This window comes from Bufo bufo, chromosome 11 (genome assembly GCF_905171765.1).
Source record: "Bufo bufo chromosome 11, aBufBuf1.1, whole genome shotgun sequence".
Taxonomy (NCBI): domain Eukaryota; kingdom Metazoa; phylum Chordata; class Amphibia; order Anura; family Bufonidae; genus Bufo; species Bufo bufo.
This window is the reverse complement of record NC_053399.1, coordinates 41917011-41941934: the sequence shown is the minus strand read 5'-3', so window position 1 is coordinate 41941934 and position 24924 is coordinate 41917011. Positions and strand designations below refer to the sequence as shown.

General features: G+C 42.8%; 2 protein-coding genes across 2 annotated transcripts in view; one reads left to right on the top strand and one right to left on the bottom strand.

Moving 5' to 3' along the window:
• The window catches only part of LOC120982194 (protein farnesyltransferase subunit beta-like), a 35379-nt gene extending 13838 nt beyond the window's left edge, over positions 1–21541 (top strand). The window contains exons 5-12 of the mRNA XM_040412181.1: positions 4935–5081; positions 6427–6510; positions 7942–8028; positions 8238–8367; positions 13090–13222; positions 13716–13827; positions 14245–14359; positions 19184–21541. Of these exons, the coding sequence (XP_040268115.1) occupies positions 4935–5081; positions 6427–6510; positions 7942–8028; positions 8238–8367; positions 13090–13222; positions 13716–13827; positions 14245–14359; positions 19184–19291 (916 nt within the window). The 3' untranslated portion in view covers positions 19292–21541. The remainder of the gene's footprint in view (positions 1–4934; positions 5082–6426; positions 6511–7941; positions 8029–8237; positions 8368–13089; positions 13223–13715; positions 13828–14244; positions 14360–19183) is intronic.
• A 515-nt stretch (positions 21542–22056) lies between these two features.
• The window catches only part of EIF2AK4 (eukaryotic translation initiation factor 2 alpha kinase 4), a 103071-nt gene continuing 100203 nt past the window's right edge, over positions 22057–24924 (bottom strand). Inside the window, 2 exon segments of the mRNA XM_040411496.1 lie at positions 22057–22803; positions 23944–24059. Of these exon segments, the coding sequence (XP_040267430.1) occupies positions 22746–22803; positions 23944–24059 (174 nt within the window). The 3' untranslated portion in view covers positions 22057–22745.

The following is a 24924-nucleotide window of genomic DNA, read 5'->3' as shown; positions in this document are numbered from 1 at the left end:
TTTGATAAAGGAACATAATTAATGAGATGGGAATACCCCTTTAAAATCCACATTGCAAGTCAAATTATATTCATATTCTGGTGTGAATGTTCTCTGTGGATGAGACTTTTTTTTCTCATTTTCCTCAATGCTGAGGATTACAGAGGTAAATCTGCGGCATTTATGCGATGTGGGAACATGCCCTTAGAGGGGTTTCCAGCCTAGGCGTCATCTGATTCTGGGTCTGAAAATAAAAATGCACTCGCCTGTCCACAGGTCTGCCATTCTAGTGTGGTGACCACCTTCCTAGCCACTTTAGGTCTCCACTGGACCAGAAGCTGCTTAGTCCCATGACCACTGACTGCCGTCAGTATCTGGCCTCAGTGGTAACGTGCTAAATTGGTACGTCACTGCTAGTGAGTGTTTTTAAAAAATAAATAAAAATTCTCCTCCATTTTTGTACATATTCTCAGTAATGGTTAAAGGGGTTGTCTCGCTTCAGCGAATTGCGTTTATAATGTAAAGAAAGTTAATACAAACCACTTACTGATGTATTGCTATTATCCCTATTGCTTCTTTGCTGGCTTGATTCATTTTTCCATCGCATTATACACTGCTCGTTTCCATGGTTACAGACCACCCTGCAATCCATTAGTGGTGGCCATGCTTACACAATATAGGAAAAAAGCACTAGCCTATGTGTGCTCTCATGGTCCCGGCCACCAGAGAGGCTGACGCTTTATCCTATAGTGTGCAAGCACGACCACCGCTGATGGATTGCAGGGTGGTCTGTAAGGCTTTATTCACACGTCCGTGGAACACGATGCATAAGATACTGGACTGGCATTCTGCTTAGTGCAGAAGCGCACAGCGTCATTGGTTGCTATGACGCTGTGCGCTTTGTGCCGCCGCAGTATAGTAATACACTCGTATGATCTATACGAGTGTATTACTGTACTGCGGCGGTGGCGGCACAAAGCGCACGGCGTCATAGCAACCAATGACGCTGTGCGCTCCTGGACGTGTGAATAAAGCCTAACCATGGAAACGAGCAGTGTATAATGTGATAGAAAAATGAATCCAGCCAGCAAAGGAGGCAATATGGACAATCGCAATACATTAGTAAGTGCCTTGTGTTAACTTTCTCTACATGATAAATTCCACTTACTGAAGTGAGACACCCCTTTGGAGCTCATGTACACAGCCGTTGTGCAGCTGTTCCGTGCCGGTGGCCAGGACGGATCGAGACCCATTCAACTTGAATGGGTCCGTGATCTGTCTGCATCGTAAAAATATCCGTGCTTCCATTACAAGTGGCCCGCATATGGGATGTGGGGTGCACACGGCTGGTGCCCGTGTATTGCGGGCCGCAATATGGCCACGGCCAGGTAACTGCCGTGTGTATGAGCCCTTAAGATGGTTTTTAGGCCAGATCACCCCTTTTAAAGGGTTTTCCTGTAAGTAAATTCTGGGACATGGTCTCTGCTGCCACAGATGTAACAATTATTACATCATTGATTCTAAAAACGAACAACGCTTTTCCCATCTTTCATATCTTCTCTGCACTACTGCAGTGAATGGAAATTCAGGAAACGTATGATTGTCTTCACATACTGTATGTGTATAATTGACAACCCTTTTTTGTGAAGGTTAACCCTCACATCTGCCCATAGGATATAAACGTCCTATGGGTGGATGTTTAACTCTGAATGGACGTTCTGGAATGTCCATTTAGAGATGGCTGCTGCACACTAATCGTGCAGCTGCAGAGCGGCTTGCCTGCTGTCAGTGACAGCAGGGCAACCCAGAGAGAAGGCAGGGACAGTTCCCAGGTGACCCTGCCTTCTAGATCGCTGCATACACAGTGATCACAAAATTAAGTCAAATGTCCCCCAGAGGTCTTGTATAACCTTATAGGGGACACAAAGTGTAACATAAAAATAAAAAAAAGGAAAAAATAAATAAAATAGACATATTTGGTATTGTCGCGTCCGTGACGGCCGGCTCTATAAATATATCACATGATCCACCCCGTCCAATAAACACCATAAAAGAATAAAAATAAACATTTTTGTCACCTTACATCACAAAAACTGCAACACCAAGTGATCAAAAAAGGCGTATGTCTCACAAAATGGTACCAATAAAACGGTTTCCTCATTGCGCAACAATGAGCCCCTAAATAAGAAAGTCGCTCAAAAAAAAATCGCTCAACCTCTCAGGTGAACACCGTAAAAAAAAAAAAAAAGCCATAAAAAGTGTAATAGCAAGCGATCAAAAAGTCATATGCACCCCAAAATAGTACCAAACAGTCATCTCATCCTGCAAAAATGATACCCTACCTAAGACAATCGCCCAGAAAATAAAAAACTATGGAGACACTTAAATAATTTTTTTATTATTATTTTTTCTTTAAAAAATGATATTATTGTGTAAAACTTAAACTATAAAAAAAAGTATACATATGAGGTATCGCTGTGTCCGTAAGAACCTGCTGTATAAAAATAGCACATGATCTTACCTGTCAGATGAACATTGTAAATAACAAAAAATAAAAACGGTGCCAAAACAGCTAGTTTTTTGTTACCTTGCCTCACAAAAAGTGTAATATAGAGCAACCAAAAATCATATGTACCCTAAAATAGTACCAACAAAACTGCAACCTTATCCCATAGTTTCCAAAATGGGGTCACTTTTTTTGTGTTTCTACTCTAGGGGTGCATCAGGGGGTCTTCAAATGTAACATGGTGTCAAAAAAAACAATCCAGCAAAATCTGCCTGGCAAAAACCACATGGCGTTTCTTTTCCCTCTACGCCCTGCCGTGTGCCCGTACAGCAGTTTACGACCACATATGGGGTGTTTGTGCAAACTACAAAATCGGGGCAATAAATATTGTTTTGTTTGGCTGTTAACTCTTGCTTTGTTACTGGAAAAATTGATTAAAATGGAAAATTTGCCCAAAAAGTGAAATTCTGAAATTTTATCTCCATTTTCCATTAATTCTTGTGAAACACCTAAAGGGTTAAAAAGCTTGTAAAATCAGTTTTGGATACCTTGAGGGGTTTAGTTTCTAAGATGGGGTCATTTTTGGGTGGTTTCTATTATGTAAGCCTCACAAAGTGACTTCCGACCTGAATTGGTTCTTTAAAAAGTGGGTTTTGGAAATTTTCGGAAAAATTCTAAGATTTGCTTCTAAGCCTTCTAACGTCCCCAAAATGATCCAAACATGAAGTAGACATATAGGGAATGTAAAGTAATAACTATTTTTGGAGGTATTACTATCTATTATAAAAAATTGAGAAATAGAAATTTGGAAATTTGCTAATGTTTTGTAAATTTTGTATTTTTTTTATTTTATTAAAAATTACATTTTTTTTACTTCATTTTACCACTGTCATGAAGTACAATATGTGACGAGAAAACAATCTCAGAATGGCCTGGATAAGTAAAAGCGTTTTAAAGTTATTACCAATAAAGTGACACATGTCAGATTTGCAAAAAAAATGGCCTGGGCAGGAAGGGGGAAATGTTCCGGATGTGAAGTGGTTAAAGAGGTACTCCGGTTTTAAGGATCACATTTATTTATGTGTAGAGTAGGATATTGAACAATTTTCTGATATACATCTATTTAAAATTTTGCTTGCAGACCTTTTATTATCCATACAGTAGCCTCTCCATAAGGGAAAAAAAATGGTACAGCCCATTTTAACCCTGTAAATTGCATCCATAGGAGAGCTGGATAGGACTAAACAAGGTGTATCTGGGCTATACCATTCTACTGTATATAGGGATCCACTGTCTGATGTAAGAAAGGTATGTATGCACAATGTTAAATACATATATTAGAAAATTGTATGATTTTGTAAACAAATAAAGCAAAATAAAAACTGGAATACCCCTTTAACATGTATGCTTGGCTATTTTTCCACAGAAATTTGTCACCTTTAAAGGGAGTCTGTCAGCACATTTACCCCTTTTAACAGTTCCCATAGCGCTGTAGCCGCAACACAGATGATTAAAACGGTACTTTTATATGCTTTTGTGGACTTGTAAAACTGCCACAAACGAACTTTGATCTATATGTAAATGAGGGCTCGCAAGTGCCCAGGGGCGGCATCCACCGCGTTGGTGCCCAGGCAGCTCTGCCTCTTCGGCTCTTATCCCCGCCCAGCCTCTTCCTCTGCCCGCCCATCTGTTTTCTCTCCCCCTCAGCGAGATCCCGCGCCTGCGCGCTGACTTCCTTGGCCGGGGCTTGCTCACTGCGATGCCCATTGCTGGCACGGCATCACAGTAGCTTATGCGCAAAAACTGCAGAAAGGAGGCGGTCCATCGGCGCAGGCGAAGAGGAGGAAAGCCGAGCGAGCAGCTGTCACTGCAGACACAGAGAGCCAAGAGAGGTAAATTTATCTGTTTGATCCATTAGCCGGCGCATGTTCATAAGCTACTGCGATGCCGTGCCAGCAATGGGCATCGCAGTGCGCATGCCCCGGCCAAGAAAGTCAGCGCGCAGGCGCGGGATCTCGCTGAGGGGGAGAGAAAACAGATGGGCGGGCAGAGGAAGAGGCTGGGCGGGGATAAGAGCAGAAGAGGTAGAGCTGCCTGGGCACCAACGCGGTGGATGCCGCCCCTGGGCACTTGCGAGCCCTCATTTACATATGCATCAAAGTTCGTTTGTGGCAGTTTTACAAGTCCACAAAAGCATATAAAGGTACCGTTTTAATCATCTGTGTTGCGGCTACAGCGCTATAAGAACTGTTAAAAAGGGGTAAATGTGCTGACAGACTCCTTTTTTAATTATTATTTTTTTCACATTGAGAATACTAGATGTTGCTCTGCTGACCTGTTCTGCTGAAGTGTCTCCAGTATACTTGACTGATATATACTGTATGGCTTTCTAGCAATTTTATATAGCATTTATTTTTGTGTTTTTTTTTCTTCATTTTTTGTACTGTAGCGTTTGTCAGTTTCTAGCACGATGCCAAGGTCCTGGTGGTGGTTTTGGTGGTGGCCCCTGTCAGCAGCCACATCTTGCTCCCACCTATGCAGCAGTCAATGCTCTGTGCACCATTGGAACAGAAGAAGCCTACAATGTCATTAATAGGTATGTACTGTCTATAAGGAGGGTTATATATACACTCGCCTAAAGAATTATTAGGAACACCTGTTCTATTTCTCATTAATGCAATTATCTGGTCAACCAATCACATGGCAGTTGCTTCAATGCATTTAGGGGTGTGCTCCTGGTCAAGACAATCTCCTGAACTCCAAACTGAATGTCAGAATGGGAAAGAAAGGCGATTTAAGCAATTTGGAGCGTGGCATGGTTGTTGGTGCCAGACGGGCCGGTCTGAGTATTTCACAATCTGCTCAGTTACTGGGATTTTCACGCACAACCATTTCTAGGGTTTACAAAGAATGGTGTGAAAAGGGAAAAACATCCAGTATGCGGCAGTCCTGTGGGCAAAAATGCCTTGTGGATGCTAGAGGTCAGAGGAGAATGGGCCGACTGATTCAAGCTGATAGAAGAGCAACGTTGACTGAAATAACCACTCGTTACAACCGAGGTCTGCAGCAAAGCATTTGTGAAGCCACAACACGCACAACCTTGAGGCGGATGGGCTACAACAGCAGAAGACCCCACCGGGTACCACTCATCTCCACTACAAATAGGAAAAAGAGGCTACAATTTGCACGAGCTCACCAAAATTGGACTGTTGAAGACTGGAAAAATGTTGTCTGGTCTGATGAGTCTCGATTTCTGTTGAGACATTCAAATGGTAGAGTCCGAATTTGGCGTAAACAGAATGAGAACATGTATCCATCCTCTGATGGCTACTTCCAGCAGGATAATGAACCATGTCACAAAGCTCGAATCATTTCAAATTGGTTTCTTGAACATGACAATGAGTTCACTGTACTAAAATGGCCCCCACAGTCACCAGATCTCAACCCAATAGAGCATCTTTGGGATGTGGTGGAACGGGAGCTTCGTGCCCTGGATGTGCATCCCTCAAATCTCCATCAACTGCAAGATGCTATCCTATCAATATGGGCCAACATTTCTAAAGAATGCTATCAGCACCTTGTGGAATCAATGCCACGTAGAATTAAGGCAGTTCTGAAGGCAAAAGGGGGTCCAACACCGTATTAGTATGGTGGTCCTAATAATTCTTTAGGTGAGTGTATATGCGCTGCCTATAAGGAGGGTTGTATATGCGCACTATACTATATACAGTGGTTTCCATAGAAATGTAAGCTCATAGGTAATACACATATTTCCCACCTAATTAACTACTATTACCAGATCAGGACCTCAATAGGACATTATAGGCCAGAGTGTTAGGTGTGTCTGTGACCTGATGGCAGATCTTTGTAGGACAGTCAACTGCACCATCATGTTGGGTTTCATGACTGTTTTTTTTTCTGTTTTGTTTTTTCTTTGACAGGGAAAAACTTTTGGAATTTTTGTACGCCTTAAAACAACCAGATGGCTCGTTCAACATGCACGTGGGTGGAGAAGTGGATGTCAGGTCAGATATCGTACAATTGCATTTTGTTTACATCTCTAGCCTATGGACAACAGTCTTGTGGTTTGCCCCTGGGCACTTGGAGCTTCTCTCCTTAGTTTAAAGGGATATTCCAGCTGGTTTGTCCCCCTCCCCACTGTTCTCCATACTTGCCAATATGTTAGAGGTTGCTGGTGGAGATCTCCACTATGACATGCATGCCTAGTCAGTTCTTCGTGGACCTTATACCTGGTCTTTCCCCAGAGTACACATGTAGAAGATGAAAGGGGAGCTGTGTAATGTAGCATGCATAGCTGTGTGTAGACATGGGCATGTGAACGCTGCTTGTAATGCCATCTCCACAGCAAGTCAGAAACTGCCGGCAGCCAGCACATAGTAAAATAAAAGGCTATATAATATAGGAAGGTCTCCGCATTAGGTAAGTAGTAACGCCATTTGTCACAGTTTACGGACAAAACACGGTCACTGGAAAATTCTCTATGGAACAGAACTTCTGGGATTGTATGATCTGTACTGCCTAGAGCCGTATAGGTAGTGAAAAGTGAACTCTGCGTGGTTCTGTATGAATGGTCTATAGGGCTTTATGCACACAGTCGTATTACGGGTCTGTGTTGTATGGAGCTATATTCCTGCATCTGTAGCCCATCCCTTACAGTATGTATACACGGAGAAAAAAGAAGCCATACACATGCAGTGTTATGGAGGTTTTCTCCCCTACTAGCAGTGGCTCCACGTTGCAGCATATGTATACGCCTTTGTCTGTAAACCTGACCCCTAGGGACATCGTGTGCTGCTGGGCAGGGTCCTTTCACACAACTTTTTCATAGTATTCCACATATAATAGCCCATCAAGAGTCTCTTTCCTAAAGTCATATGTGACTCATTAGTGGAGAAGCTCTGATCTATTACTGGGTCATCTAGAAGTATTCATTTAGTTTGTCTATTGAAATAGAAATGTCTAGTAAGGCCTCAAACCACGGATCCGCGATATACATGTGCCGTCCACGTTTATTAATTTTTTCTGGCATAGACTTCAGTTTCTGGCACACGGCAGGGCAGAGATGCGTCTGATTTGTTAAGAGTCCTCTGCCTCTTAATAAGTTAGCCGCATCTCATGCCAGTGCAGGGAGATCAAGACTGGCGGATGGATGCGCCAGTCTGGATATATCTCCCCCATTCTGTCTTTTTGTGGATCATCTGCGTGCTTTCCACATCTGTATGTCCGTTTTCCAAAATGATATAACCTGTCCTACACTAAAATGCAGCACACGGACCCATTGAAGTCAGTTGATCTGCAAAAAATGCGGATGCGTCACAGATGGTATCTGTATTTGGCGGATCCGTAATTTGCGGTCTGCAGAAGACATAGTCATGTGCATGAGGCCTTAAGATTACATTACTCCAACAATATGATTTGTATTATTCCTCCTTTAGAAGTGCTTACTGCGCGGCCTCTGTGGCTTCCCTCACCAATATCGTCACTCCCAAGCTGTTTGATGGCACCGCTGAATGGATTGCCAGGTTTGGAAAATAGAAATATTATCCTAAATAGTGTTTCTGTGATTTCTATTATTAATGCGAGTTGTGTTTTATCTGCCTGAGATGCCAGTGGACGTTTCCCACACGGGTACGATGCCGATTAGAAGCAAATAGGTCACTGTGGCTAATTTAGTACTTTGTTATTTTGCCTTATATCTTTATTGTATGTCTTATGATTTTTCTTGCTCTAGATGCCAGTTTTGGGAAGGTGGCATTGGAGGTGTTCCGGGCATGGAAGCACATGGTGGATATACATTTTGTGGTTTGGCAGCTCTCCTCATTTTGAAGAGGGTCCACCTGTTGGATATGAAGAGCTTGCTGGTAAGCGTTGGCTTTGTTGTCGGTCATGTTGAGTGTTGTAGTACAAAGAGATTAAGTCTGTATATATTCCATAGTTGTATCTACAGCCTGATCATACAGGATTCATTATATAAAACTATAGATTCTGCCCATAGAAACAAGTCAGATGCCAAGTATGTGATTTCTAGTGGAGTCTAGAAAATAAAACCAATTAGCTGGTATTCTGTGGGTAACACTATTAGACATTGTATATACTGTATTTTCACCCTATAAGACACACCTGCCCATAAGACGCAAGTTTTAGAGGAGATTATATAAAAAAACTTTTTTTTTTTTTTTTTTTTTTTTTTTTTTTTTTCCGTCGGGCCTCAGATGAGACCCCAAATATTAATCAAACCTCAGATCAGACATAAAAAAAAACATAAATGAACTTGCAACTCCTGTTCCGGACACAGTCGCTCCTGCGATCCAGCGCCCTCTCTGCCGCACTGTGACTTGACGTCACACAGCGTGAGGTCAGAGGGTGGCTACGTCCGTCCACGCACTGTGCACAGGTCACATCAGTGTGCGGCCCCCGCAGAAGAAGACCAGGGAGTGGTGAGTACAGCCAGCACAGTAATCCCTGTATTCACCGCTCCCTGGTCCTACTGTACTAATGATACATGAGGTCCTACCTGGACTCCCACAGATTAGCAGAAACTTGAGGCTCCTTCACCCAATAATGGATAACATCCAACATTATTTTTTTTTCTTTTAGCTCAGTATAATGAATTTTTTTATGGAGCGATTAAATGACTATAATAGACGTGAAGCAGATCAGCCTCTTCTGTGGCCTCCTCTACATATAGCAATTTATTTCAAGGGATGGATGTAACAGGGCTGACTGTTAGTACAGTGATGTGTTCCTGAATGGCACAAATCCTGGCGTTGTTTAACAGGGTTCTTGAAATATTCATGTAATGTAATAGTACTATTACATATTTTATTGTAATCCATGTATAGAACTGACCTGTGGCCGTCTGATCTATTATATTACATGCAATCATGCTGTGCATGATAGATCTTAGTCATAATGCATCTAAAGGGCTGATGCATTGTGTAACCCTTTCATGCCCAGCACAAACTGTTACCTATTGGAGCAGATATCAATAAATTTTGTAGGTGTTTTTTCAGTGAAAAATAATTGTGAGATTAGAGGCACATATATGAATCTTCTCCCATGCATAGCAATTAAGTGTACATTGTGTAATGAACATATGACATTGGTATAGTGAGCGCCGAGAACATAAACCCTATATTTAGCTTTAAAGGACTTATCCCACAAAAAGTATTACTAGGCATTGAATAGAGCATTTCAAATTATTGAATATATGAAATATTATTGCAATATACATGATAGATAGATAGAGAGAGATATATATATATATATATATATATATATATATATATATATCTCTATCTATCTATATTATTATTTTTTTTAGGTGCATTACATTTCCATTGTTTGTAGCGCCCCCTACTGTTTATCAGTCTGGTCCATCTCCTGCATTCTGATCCCTTCCACTCCCCTCAGTGCTAACATAGTGAAGCGGCCTAGACACCTTTCTTCATCCTTACTTGTAAATTCATAGAAGTATATAGCTATATCTCTCTAGACAGTAGAAAAATAAATGGGGGGGGGGGGGGGGTATTTCATACAAGATGTATCTCTCGGGCTATTTTCTATGAAGCGGAGTAAGGGATTAACAAGAGCTAATTGCAATGCATCCTGGGAGACACAGGTGCATGATGAGCCCACCCAAAAAAAGGGAAAAAGGTCCTGCAGATATGTGAGAGTTCTAAAACTTGTATTGTAAAGAATAAAAATCAGACGTCATATAGTACAAGTCCATCTAACAAAGCTAGAACCAGACCTGTACCTCGCATGGGTCCAGATCCAGAGCTTCCCCCATTCATTGCTTCAATGGCTTTGGTAAATTTGTCAATTGGTAGGTCAGGGGTCATGTCCTTCCTGCTGCCACTATTGCATCTCATGGGGTTTGTCCTTTCTGCTTTATCATTTTATCCTTTCACCAGGCAGTTATGCAGCTTACGAACTGCTGAACTGCCTTTTGCCCCTCCTTTCGACCCCACCATACACAGCAGGACATGAGGATTTATATCTCCTCTGTCCTGCAGAAATCTGTACCTGATGCTCAGGTTGCAACAGTAGGACATAGGAGCTACAAATTGCAGGAGAATAGCAGAGGGCTACTCTCCTCGCCAGCTGTCCACATATGGGCTGTGACGTCATAGGAGGCCAGTAACTGATGCCATACAGAGGCATTTGTCACCCATAAGCTATTATAGCCTCCGTTAAATGGATCCTTTTTATTTTTTTTCCCTTTTTCTGTATACTGACGTATACCAGCCAGTAGGGCCTGTCAAAATGTAGCCCTGGGCAAAATCAAAAGTGGGGTCCGAAATCTTGTAGTAATGTGCTAAAAAACACAGTCCGACGCCCCCGCCGATCAGCTGTTTGAGGAGACGGCGCATGCTGTTCACTGCTGCTGTCTCATAGACCTACAGCAGCAGAAACAGCTGATCGGAGGGGGTGTCGGGTGAAGCTACCCTTAATACTGTGCCCCCCTCCCATGTCCACAAACACTATACTATACACCCAGACTGCCCTCATTGGTAATAGTGCCCCCCCAGCAGTGCAGACATTTAGTAGTAAAAAAAAAAAAAAAAAAAAAAAAAAAAAACTCTCTCCCATCCCCCTACCCCCCGCTGACCTGTGCGATGCAGACCACAGTGTTATCTGTGGCTTGTCTTGCTGCGTCCTAATGCATGCAGGCCCAATGACATCACCGCTCCTGCTTCGGGGTCTCACGTGATCATGTCATCATGTGAGACCCAGCGCAGGAGGTTGTGTTGATGTCACTGCAGCTTCTTGCGCTGTTCTAATGCCTCACAGACTTGAGGCCTAGCGGCCTGAGGCTTGTGCAGTTGGACGGCTGTGAGTGCGCCCCCCTTTATGGGTGGCGCCCTAGACGGACGACTATCCTCCCCTATCCATCGTCCCGACCCTAATGCAGAGCACACTACCGCAGGAGGTATAACGGGAGAGGACTATAACTCCCAACATGTCTAAGCCATTACTATTTAATATCGAAGCACATTACAGGGGGACGTATAAGAGGATGGGAGTACAACTCCCAGCATGTCCACGACTTTATTATGTAATATCCGAGTACATTATAAGAGGAGAGAACTACAACTCCCAGCATATTCAGGGTGTTGTAATGTGCCCTGATAATACATAATAATGGCCTGGACATGCTGAGAGTTGTAGTCCTCTCCCCATACCTCATCTTGTAATGTATTCTGATATTACATAACAGGAGGTATAAGAGGACTACAACTCCCAGCATTTCCCTGGGACTTACGTTAAATACATTCTTCACATGCATGGCAGGTCTTGTATTTCATTACTTTAATGCACTGCTGAACTCCGCCTCCTGTTCTGGTCACATGATGGTGAGGTCATCACAGGTCCTTCACCACCTCTTCTCTGCTGAGCTCCGCCTTCTGCATCTGACATCATCGCAGGTCGTACAGCTCCAGTAGAAGTGTTGGTGTCTGGCGCTGTCAGCACTAGGGTAAGGATTTCTCTTATATGTGAGGGAGTGGACCTTACACTGCATTTCATTGTAAAGTTGTTCAGCTGTCCGCCCGTTTGCTTCCATGGACGTTGGAGCTGAACAGCCCCCCCCCCCCCAACGCCGGTCCTGCCAGCTAGACAGGGCAAATGAGTACTATTTTGTCCTCCGACTAATGAAACCCTATGGACACGTTTAGCATATACGTCTGGGGGCTCCCCAACGTACACTCTAAATGTAGATAAAAACGTGAGGTGAACCCACCCTTACAGTGACAGCATTATGTCAATGTAATACAATAGATCACAGGACTCGCGGTCACACTGGTGATGGAGGCTGATAATTGTATGTCTGGGGTAATGTACATTCTGCGTGAGCGGAGCCAGGACACATGATGCCTGTGAAAAATGTATTTGCATCAAGCAGAATGTCCAACATTGGTGCATGTTTGTTCAGAAAGGTGTGTTTGTTTGTTTTTGGAGAGAGGTGTTATTTTATTTTAATTTTTTTTCAAAGGAAACACATTATCTGCATGTTTCCTGCTGTCCCTGGTGGGTCACTGTTAGCATTGATCTGTATAGGCCTGTGATGGCTAACCTCCGACACTCCAGCTGTGGTAAAACTACAACTCCCAAGATGTACACTTGCTTGGCTGTTCTCAGAATGCCATGGAAATGAATGGAGCATGCTGCGAGACGTATTTCACCACAGATGGACTGCTGGAGGTTAGCCATCATTAATATAGGCAAACCAAGTCCCCTCTACACTGGGAAACCAATGTAATTACTGACATGACTGGGTTCCCTAGCACCCTTTCCCTCATTGAGGAGCGCAGTGTTCGGGGCTTTTTGTGATAGTGGACTGACCAGTTCCCTGTCCCAGTATAGGATTGTGCTAATCAGTGATGCACTGTGTTTAGGAGTATGAAGTGCCATCAAGCTGACCACATCAATAAACAGGGTTTCTGGGACAGATACCATATAGGCAGGAAGTGGTTAATGTGCACATAATTATAAAGAAATAAGCAAAATAAAAAACTGTTGAAACTTTGGAGTGTAGGTGTATGAATGAGTGTCACTGAAATTGCTTTTCTTTATATAAGCGATGGGTTGCGTTCAGACAGATGAGATTTGAAGGAGGATTTCAAGGCCGCTGCAACAAGCTGGTGGATGGCTGCTACTCCTTCTGGCAAGCTGGCCTAATGCCACTTATCCATAGGACATTACATGCTGAAGGTAATTTTTCCATGAATGGGGAAGCAATATAGGCGCAGCTTCCACAGGGGTCAGAGAGGCCATAGGTGGCAAATGGGCTATTTAAAGGGCATCCGTCAGCAGTTTTGTCCCTATGACACTGGCTGACCTGTTACATGTGCAGCTGAAGGCATCTGTGTTGGTCCCATGTTCATATGTGCCCAAAATGCTGGGAAAAGGGTTTTATTATATGCAAATTAGCCTCTAGGAGCAACGGGGGTGTTGCCGTTACACCTAAAGGCTCTGCTCTCTCTGCAACTGCCACACCCTCATCACGGCCAGGAGTGATGACATTTTCACTGTGTGACCCTGTCAAAGTGGAGGGGGCGCAGGAGAACCTCTAGGAGTAACAGCAACGCCCCCATTGCTCGTAGAGACTCATTTGCTTATATTAAAACATTGGGTAGTGGCTGACTGGAGGGAAGGGGTTCACATGGCAGGTATTGCTTGTAACACTCATATGATGATCTTGCAGGAGATCCTGCTCTCAGCCTCACAAATTGGATGTTTGACCAGAAAGCTCTGCAAGAATACATCCTATTGTGCTGTCAGTGTCCAAGTGGTGGCTTACTAGATAAACCTGGCAAGTAAGTGCAGCTGGTGGCGTGGTTTACCTTCAGTCATACGTTAGGTGTCACAGATAATGCTCCTGTATTATAACAGGAGCTCTATAATTCTGTCTTCAGTTTGCACCCTTACACTGCTGCATTGTCTTGTGGCAATGCATTTAGCAAATCTCGTGGATACAGGGATATTACCTAAGCTGCATCCTAGGCATCGCACCCAGCCAGAATCACACTCCGTACAGATGGGGGCATGCCCGCCGAAAACGGCTGTCTACAGAGGGATGCCTGGCCTGGATATTTTCCCTTGTCAGTCGTAAGGCTTGTTAAAAAGTGGATAGTGACTCATAGGGAGCTACTTTCACATGGTGAAACGATAAAAAGGTTAAAATAATAACAGTTACAGATTATTCGTTTTTATAATTTTTTTTGTATTTATAGATCAAGAGACTTTTATCATACTTGCTATTGTCTGAGTGGACTGTCTATAGCGCAGCATTTTGGTAGCGGAGAAATGCTCCATGAAACTATTGTAGGAATACCAGAGAACTTATTGGTAAGTAGAACTGGGCACCACTAAGACGCCAATGAAATAAGAATTGATCTATTAGGAGCCTTTTACATGGACCAACAGAACAGGCAATTATCGTAACTGAATCTTTCATTCCTGATAATTACCTATCGTTAAGCAGAGGAGAGAGCTGCCCATCCCACTAGTGAAGTATTGCTTGCTGGCAGCAGATCTCTGGCTACACAGGATAGTATGCTGCCGCAAACAATGATTTGATGTGATCACTCGAAGAACAAGTTTGCTAATTCATCAGGTGAACAGTGGCACATTTACACAGGGCAATTATCAATTCCCAGTAATTGCCCAGATTGTCAGCCCATGTAAAAGGGCCTTTAAGTTCGATAGCAAAAGTCATACAACCTGTTTTCTAATGTCCTTTGAGCTTGCATGATATAGACACTGACATTAAAGGGCTTCTGTCACCCCACTAAACTCTTCTTTTTTTTTTTTTTTTTTTTTGTGTACTTATAATCCCTATACTGCGATTTATCCATACATAATGTAATTAATCATTTTGGTTCAGTAGATACTGCAAAAAACATACTTTTATAATATGCAAATTACCTGTCTACCAGCAAGTAGGGCGGCTACTTGCTGGTAGCAGCCGCCCCCTCCTCATGTTGATTGACAGGGCCAGCGGACGCGCTCGTTCTCTGCTGGCCCTGTCTGCATTCAAAATCTGGCGCCGGTGCCGTACCTGTCTTGAGTCGGCGCAGGCGCACTGAGGGGAGGACGCTTGCTCGGCCGCTCCATCCTCAGTGCGCCTGCGCCGGGTGTAGATGTGACGTCACCAGTGCATTGAGGATGGAGCGGCCGAGCGAGCGTCCTCCCCTCAGTGCGCCTGCGCCGACTCAAGACAGGTACGGCACCGGCGCTAGATTTTGAATGCAGACAGGGCCAGCAGAGAACGAGCGCGTCCGCTGGCCCTGTCAATCAACATGTGGAGGGGGTGTCTTTATGAGAGGAGGATGCGGCTGCTACCAGCAAGTAGCCGCCCTACTTGCTGGTAGACAGGTAATTTGCATATTATAAAAGTATGTTTTTTGCAGTATCTACTGAACCAAAATGATTAATTACATTATGTATGGATAAATCGCAGTATAGGGATTATAAGTACCCCCAAAAAAAAAAAAAGTTTATTGGGGTGACAGAAGCCCTTTAACCCCTTAAGGACACAGCCTTTTTACACCTTAGGACCAGGCCATTTTTTGAAAATCTGACCAGAGTCCCTTTAAGTGCTGATAACTTTAAAACGCTTTGACTTATCCAGGCCGTTCTGAGATTGTTTTTTCGTCACATATTGTACTTCATGACACTGGTAAAATGGAGTCAAAAAAATATTTTTTTTTGCACCAAAAAATACCTAATTTAACAAAAATTTGGAAAAATTTGCAAATTTCTAAGTTTCAGTTTCTCTACTTCTGTAATACATAGTAATACCCCCAAAAATTGTGATGACTTTACATTCCCCATATGTCTACTTCATGTTTGAATTGTTTTGGGAATGATATTTTATTTTTTGGGGATGTTATAAGGCTTAGAAGTTTAGAAGCAAATCTTGAAATTTTTCAGAAATTTACAAAAACTCAATTTTTAGGGACCAGTTCAGGTCTCAAGTCACTTTGCGAGGCTTACATTATAGAAACCACCCAAAAATGACCCCATCTAAGAAACTACACCCCTCAAGGTATTCAAAACTGATTTTGCATATGTTGTTAACCCTTTAGGTGTTGCACAAGAGTTATTGGCAAATGGGGAGGAAATTTGAGAATTTCATTTTTTTGTCTAATTTTTCATTTTAACCCATTTTTTCCACTAACAAAGCAAGGGTTAACAGCCAAACAAGACTGTATCTTTATTGCCGTGACTCTGCCGTTTACAGAAACACCCAATATGTGGCCGTAAACTACTATACGGGCACACAGTGGGGCGTAGAGTGAATGGTGCGCCGTTTGGTTTTTGGAGGGCTGATTTTGCTGGACTGTTTTTTTGGCACCATGTCCCATTTGAAGCCCCCTGATGCACCCCTAGATTATAAACTCCATAAAAGTAACCCCATCTAAGAAAGGAATGCCATACAGTTTTTGGAAGGCAGGTTTTGCTGGACAGTTTTTTTTTTTTTTTTACACCATGTCCCATTTGAAGCCCCCCTGATGCACCCCTAGAGTAGAAACTCCAAAAAAGTGACCCCATTTTAGAAACTACGGGATAGGTTGGCAGTTTTGTTGGTACTAGTTAAGGGTACATATGATTTTTGGTTGCTCTATATTACACTTTTTGTGCGGCAAGGTAACAAGAAATAGCTTTTTGGCACCGTTTTTTTTTTTTGTTATTTACAACATTCATCTGACAGGTTAGATCATGTGATATTTTTATAGAGCCGGACGCGGCGATACCTAATATGTATACTTTTTTTTTATTTATGTAAGTTTTACACAATGATTTCATTTTTGAAACAAAAAAAATCATGTTTTAGTGTTTCCATAGTCTAAGAGCCATAGTTTTTTCAGTTTTTGGGCGATTATCTTGGGTAGGGTATGATTTTTGCGGGATGAGATGACGGTTTGATTGTTACAATTTTGGCGTACATGCGACTTTTTTTATCACTTTTATTACCTTTTTTGGGAAGTAAGGTGGGCAAAATTTCAATTTCATCATAGTTTTTTATTTTTTATTTTTATGGCGTTCACCGTTCGGGTAAAGTAACATGACCGTTTTATAGATCAGGTCGTTACGGACGCGGCAATGCCAAACATGTGTAGGGAATTTTTTTCATTTTTTATCAGTGATAAATGTGTTTTTTGATTTTTACTTTTTTTTCACTTTTATTCACTTTTTTTTTGACCCAGACCCACTTGGTTCTTGAAGATCCAGTGGGTCTGATGTCTGTATAATACAGTACAGTACAATATATATTGTACTGTACTGTATTTTACACTTTGTCTGAACAGATCTATGCCTTTTAGCACAGATCTGTTCAGCACCATGGACAGCAGGATGCCTGAGACAGCGTCCTGTTGCCATGGGAACCTTCCCCGTCTGCTCAGTTCTGGTCAGAACTTCGCAGACGGGGAAGGGTAAGGAGGGGATCTGTCGGGGGGCTGTCTGAGGGCTCTCTCCCTCCCCATCGGGGGGCTGCAAAGGCACAGCAGCCCCCCGATGGGAGAGGGAGGGAGCTCCCTGCGCTGTTAACCTTTATCCAAACAGCGGTCCGTACGGACCGCTGTATGGAAAGGGTTAAACGGCTGACATCGCATCGCAGATGTCAGCCGTTTATACCAGGGTGCCAGCAATGTGCTGGCACCCTGGTATACCCACTAGAAACCAACGATTATACAAGGGGAGGCGGGCGGGGGATCGCGATCCCGCCTGCCGCTCGCAACCCTCCCCCTGCACCTCCCGCCACCATAAAATCATTCGGGGGTGCGGGGGGGGGGACGTGTATGTGAATAAAACGTTTTTTTAGGCATATAAAGTTTCTGATCCCCGCGGTCAGGGACCAGAAACTGCAGAAATCGCAGGTCTGAATTGACCTGCGGTTTGCCGCGATCGCCGACATGGGGGGGGGTCACGTCGCATTTAGCCTAGGTGCCTGCTCAATGATTTGAGCAGGCACCGGGTTCCGATCACTGCCAGCCGCACGGCAGTGATCGAAAATACACAGGGCGTACATGTACGCCCTGTGTCCTTAAGTACCAGGGCACAAGGGCGTACCTGTACGCCCTATGTCCTTAAGAGGTTAAAGGAATATGACCAGTATTTGTATGATACTTTTGTATTGTACATTTGTGTGGTTGGCTATTTATTGACAGTGTTGTGTATATGCATACAGTGTTACTTATGCCCTCAAATCCGACTTAAAGGGATTCATGTAGAGAAAGTTAATACTAGGCACTTACTAATGTATTGTGATTGTATATATTGCTTCCTTTGCTGGCTGGATTCATTTCTCCATTACGTTATACACTGCTCATGGATTGCAGGGTGGTCGCAACCATGGAAATGATCAGTGTATAATGTGATGGAAAAACAAATCCAACCAGCAAAGGAAGCAGTATAGACAATCACAATACATTAGTAAGTGCCTTGTATTAACTTTCTCTACATGATAAATGCCACTTGCTGAAGCGAGACAACTTTTCTGAGGAAAAAAGAAGAACCTACAGCAGTGGTGTGAATAGAGCCTCTACACTCACCAGATGGCCATTAGTCAAAAGTACACCTTTGTGCTGTATTTGTGTGGTCCGTACAGTCTTTTTGTAGTAGAGCAGTTCCTGCCAAGTATATGTTCAAATCTGTACCATTTTCTGTTCCTTCCTAGGAACATAAAAAGCAGCATTGCAGGATCAATCATCTGAAGGAAAGGAATGGTGCCTAACAGACCCGTATGGTTTCTATCAGGGAGACCGGGATTTTACTGGATAAAATAGTGCCACCAAGGCCTGTAATGGAGCCACTGACACAAGTGTGTGCTGGAGGGGACGAATATTTTAGCTCTCTACTATTAGCCCAAATGGCACAAAAATATTGTGCTGTTTGCCTAATAGGAGCGATGAAAGAACACAGTGGACTCTGAATAAAGAGGCTGGGGGTAGTACTTCTTCCATGAACACGACAAAATCACCTCCACGGTATATTTTGATAGCTCCCCTATTAGAAAAACTGTTATTTGTACCGTTTAATAAGAGAGCAGACCTGTCCCCATACTATGTTCCGGTAAAACAGGACAGAATTGTATGCTGCCAGACCTGCTGTTAGAGTATATTTCTTTACTGAATGGTAACCCCATCTCTCTTATTTCTGTGGCAGAAACCAACGCATCCGGTGTATAACATTGTACCTGATAAGGTGGCCTGTGCGGTCATGCACTTCATGCAAAAAGAGATTCCAGATGAGAAAGATTTCAAGTCAAACTAGACTGACTAATGCATATCACCTTGCCCTTACTGTGTGATGCTGTATAAGACACCCCCTGGAGGAAGCCATCTTGTATCCGATAAGGGCTGTGGAGCGTCTAATGGTATACCCAAGGCATTTTCCTTACGTTGCTTGCAGAGAAACAGTGATTGGATGGAGGAGTGAGCCACTCAATGGCAGATCCATGGTAATCTTCCAAGAGACTTTTTTTTTTTTTTTATTAACCTGTATTAAACTTTAGCAATTCTGAATTTTATAGTTTGTGGTCTATAATTACTTCTGCAGTGACTGAAGATTGCAGAACTTCACAACTGAGATCGTCTCAACAGTGTTGTTACCATACTAAGCAAGCAAATGTTCTAGATGTAATGCAAGTATGCCAATATCCTGTCACATTCTTTACAGGGAGTAATATTTCCTCTCTCTAGTAGGATCCTTACTCTGGCCATATACTTGAGAACAACTCCCATGTGCAGTAAGGGCCGTTTCACAGGCGCGTGTGCAGTCCAGAAATCACACTGTGTGTGAGCGTGATCATCCTTTCTGGACTTGCAGGAGCGCATTGGCATTTTATACTGATTTAAAATGCTGTGTGCCTCTGCATGACCTCACTTCTACAGAATCAGTCATCTAAAGCGGTCAGTATAATTTTGTAGGAATAAGGTCATGCAGAGGCACACAGCATTATAAATCAGTATAATGCTTTGCGCTCCTGCAAGATGAGCAGTGTCCAGAACGGAGGATCACGCTCACACACGGAGCCTGATTTTCAGACTGCGCACACTTATGTGAAGGAGCGTTGTTGCTCACCTTCCATGGCTTGGTCTACTAGTGCCTATGAACCTCTGGTAGCAAAATACTATCTATGGCCAGCACTGAAAAGCACTGTGATAATATGTTATAAGGTGCACTATTTATTTTTTTTGATTGCTCCAGTTCCTTTTAAAGACTTGCTTGTTTGAACTGCTCTATACAACGTGGACATGGAAACTCTGGATCAGTTGCATGTTTTGTGTGTCATATACTGCAGACCTGATGGCATTTATCAGAGCACAGCTCTGCATGTCATCTATGAAAACTTTATCTCCATTACTAAATTGAACCTGGGAAAGATGCAAATTTAGGAGTAGCCAGGTAAGATGATGAGGATGATCAGCACTTAGCCGCAGCAAGTCACGGAGAATTAACTTTACATAATATACTCGCTGCGTGTGTCATTGTGAGTTCCTGTTCTGAACTATACTCCTGACAGGATCGTGCAGCATTATAAGTGTGTACCTGCGAGACCTGGAAGTAAAGTAGATTCCAGGGGTCAGCCTTATAAATAAATAGAATGCTGTGCTATCCTGTCAGAGGAGCAGAGGTCAGAACAGGAACTCGTGCTGCCACACGCAGCAAGTTTCTCGCATGGAACTTGCTTGTCTGTGTCGGCAGTCCTGATTCATGAGCCGTGGGGATTTACACAATTCTCCCTCTTATATGCGTACAGAGAAAGGTAGACGTCCCTGCAGCTCATGAATATCAGGACTGCTTCTCATAGTAGGACTTCAGTGCTAGTTCATACATCTGTGATTTCCATGTGTGGATCTTTCTATTATACTGTATCCGTGTAGGCTCACAATCGCTGATGGAAATCACTGAACAAACACTGACTGTCTGAATAAGACCTTTTTAAAGGTAAATTTCCTTTAAAAAAAAAGGGAATTTTTTATTTATTTATGTAGGGACACGTGTGGCCATTGCCTGACACTACTTGAGGGCAGTTTAAAGATGGTTACAAATGCCCTTTAAATATTGTACTACAATTATTAATTTACTTGATGCGTTAAGCTTTAGCCCCTATGGTGTAAGGCTCTGTTCACACCATGTTTGTGCTATACATTCAACAAACTAAGACACTGCTCCAAGAAATGTTCTCTGCAGACAGACCCAAAACGGAACACATTTACAAAAACATGTATACGTGATCCAAATGTGATGTGGACAGAGCCTTAATTAACACTGACAAACTGGTTTTTCAAAAGTACAACGTTGGACATCTCCAAAATGCAGTGTTGTCAGCATCTTGTAGGAAGACTCTTAGGCCAAATGAATACTGAAGTTCATTACTAAGCAGTGTCACTGCTCATGTTCCTACAGTATCTTCTAAATATCACAATGTGAAATGCTCAAATCAACTCTATATAACCCCTGTAATGTTTAGGCCTTATGCACACAAACTTATTTTCTTTCAGTTTTTTTTTTTTTTTTTGCGGATTCATTTCAATGGGTCCGCAAAAAAAAACAAACAGAAGATACGCAGTATGCATTCCATTTCCATATGTCCGTTCTGCAAATAAATAGAACATGTCCTATTATTGTCTGCATTACGGACAAGGATAGGACTGTTCTATTAGGGGCCAGCTGTTCCGTATTATTTGCAGACCGCAAAATACATACGGTTGTGTGCATGAGGCCCTACTAATGGTATGTTCAGCCATGGCAGAAATCTTCCATGCATCACAAGCAGATCAGTGACATCATGCTATACTGTATTGGCCATCGGTATCTAATCGGTGGGGGTCCGACACCCGAGCCCCTCGCCGATCAGCTGTTTGAGAAGGCACCACGGCTTTCTCTGGCTTTTCCTAGGTCATATGACGACATGTTCATTGGTCACATGGCTTAGGCGCACAGCCACTGTGCTTGGTGAGCAGGGAGAAGGCTACAGTGCCTTCTTAAACAGCTGATTGGCGGGCGGCAGACCCCCACAGATTACTGATGACCTATCCAGTCTAATGCTAAAAAGAGCCCTGAATATTGTATGAAATGTCTGATAGAAGTCAGTTTTCTTTTGGCAGTATCTATGGTTTTACATAGGACTGCTGGCAGGTTATCCAACCCAAAGAGACAGTCATGTCTCACATAACGTGGGAACTAGCGTCCTATATTTGGCACTTGGTGGTGGTGCGCCTTTATACAAATGTTGTGGATTTGTCAGAATTTTATTTCACACAGCTTGTCCATTATGTTTTTGTACATCCTAAAAAGACATTAAAATCACTTGCAGAATGGCTGACTATTGTTCCTAAGGATTTATAACAAAAACTGTTTTCTGTCAAATTATACATATTTATACAGGCAAAGATCTTATTTCTAAATAGGAATGTATACAAAACAATAAAAGCAAAGAAACCTTCCTTTGTCTTTCTATAAATGAAAAGCAGTGCTGCAGCAGCTGTGGGCGTCCACTCCCTGGCGCTGCCACATTATTTCTAGGTAAGCGTTCACAGTTTGTAGCCCTACTCTGCTTAGCATTGTGTGTTAGCTGCAGGGGGTCAATGATATGGCTGGTCCCATGTGTTCCTGTTACTGTACAGAAATGGGGGTCACCCGCTAACGGCACAATCTGGATCCTCAAGTTTGAGAATACTATAAAGGTAAGATTGCACGTCCCTCTAAGGCTGGCGCTGACTTAAAAGAGAACCTTGTAGTAATCATCTCTATAACTGTACAGCATAAGTACCGGCACCCTGAGAAGAGAGAAGACAGCGGTTAAGTAGGAGATATATGTAAGCATTATAATAGACCAGTAAATGCAGGCAAGGGTTAATTCTGCTACTCTGTTCCCCAACTCTCATCCAGTATTCTGTAGTCAGCAGATGACGGCCAATATTGGTAATTATTACAATGTCCACCAGTGGTTAGCCACCCTTCAATACCAATACAGATTAATATAGTATCTCCGGTTCACAGAAGTCTGGCCTGACCCACCAGGATACTGTCCTGAGAGCTGTAAGTGGTTGTCTCCAGCAGCTGGTAACCGTTTACAACACTTTATAAAAGGCAGAAACCGCACCACTTAGGGGCAAATGTGCAGTCAGTTTTGCTTGAGTCTTCATTGGCGTTCTTTATACTACATTTATCAAATGTTTGATAAATTTGGCTTATCCTTAAAGGGGTTGTCTCACTTCAGCAAATGGCATTTGTCATGTAGAGACAATTTCTACCAGACACTTACTAATGTATTGTGATTGTCCATATTGCCTCCTTTGCTGGCTGGATTCATTTTTTTTCCATCACATTATACACTGATCATTTCCATGGTTATGACCACTCTGCAATTCAGCAGTGGTGGTCGTGCTTACACATTATAGGTGCTTTATCCTATAGTGCACAAGCACGACCACTGCTGCACTGTAGGGTGGTCATAACCCCAGGAAATTAGCAGTGTATAATGTGATAATAAATCCAGCCAGCAAAGGAGACCATATGGACAATCACAATACATTAGTAGGCGCCTTGTATTCACTTTCTCTACATGATAAATGTTAGTTGCTGAAGTGAGACAATACCTTTTAATCTTTTCTCTAGAAAAACTACTCCCCCTCCTACTGGATTGAGATTGCAGCTCTAAAAAAATAAATAAATCACAATGATAACTCTGGAGTGACTCATTAACATAGCTAACCACACCCACATTTCAAAGTTGAGACTTTTTGGAGTTTACACCACTCACTCAAAGTGAGCCTAAAGTAAAAAAAAAAGCCCTATTTTGTGACTTTATAAAGCCAGAATTCTGGTGTGAAGGAATGATAAATCAGGGCTAAATAATTAACACTGACTTTCCAGCTGAATGTGTCATGAATGGCACAGTAAGGGGTGATACTTACCGCCTCTCAATCTTTATGCTACAAATTTCATCGAAGATTTCCTTTAGGTATCTCTGTTTTGGCAATTTACACATGACTTGCTTCACCGATGCATTGAATGTTTGTTCATCTACAAACTGAAAAGGAAGCAGAAGGAATAATCAATAATGCAGTCAGTTCTATATTCTGAAATAAGCCACGACAGGTGAATTGTGCTAGACGACCCCTGTCATTAGGAGTATCTATTTCACTATGTTCACATGGACAAAATACTATTCAGAAAAATCTGACAAGTATATTGCCTGTAGAACCCATGGATCTAAAGGCTGATTCGGTCCAACACTAAGGCCCCTTGTAGACGAGCTTGTGTTGCGTCTGTTATCAGGAAAAATCGTGCGAGTAGGTACGCAATTGCAGTCAGTTTTGACTGCGATTGCGTTCCGATGTTCCGTCTTTATCGCGCGGGTGCAATGACTGATAAAAAAAAAAACTGGACTGTGGAACCTGGACTTCTTCACTGAAGTTCGGGTAAGGCCTCATGCACATGACCGTGCCGTTTTTTGCGGTCCGCATTGTAGAAATGCCTATTCTTGTCCGCAAAACGGACAAGAATAGGACATGCTATTTTTTTTTTTGCGGGGCCGTAGAACGGTGCAACGGATGTGGACAGCACACTGAGTGCGGCCCCATCGAAGTGAATAGGTCCGCACCCGAGCCGCAAATAATGCGGCTCACAACAACAGTCATGTGCATGAGGCCTTAGGTGAGCACGGTGACGTCAGCGCAGGTCCTCCTGAATGAAGATCCTTTTATCTTCATTCAGCAGGACCTGCGCTGATGTCACCGCGCTCACCACGTGCAGATCCTGAAAGATGATGATGCCGGCTGGGCGAACAAGAGGATGAGGTGAGTTAATAAGGAGATTTTTGTGAAACTCACCTGTAAAATCTTTTTCTCGTCTTTTCCATTGGGGGACACAGACCATGGGTATAGCTTGAGGTA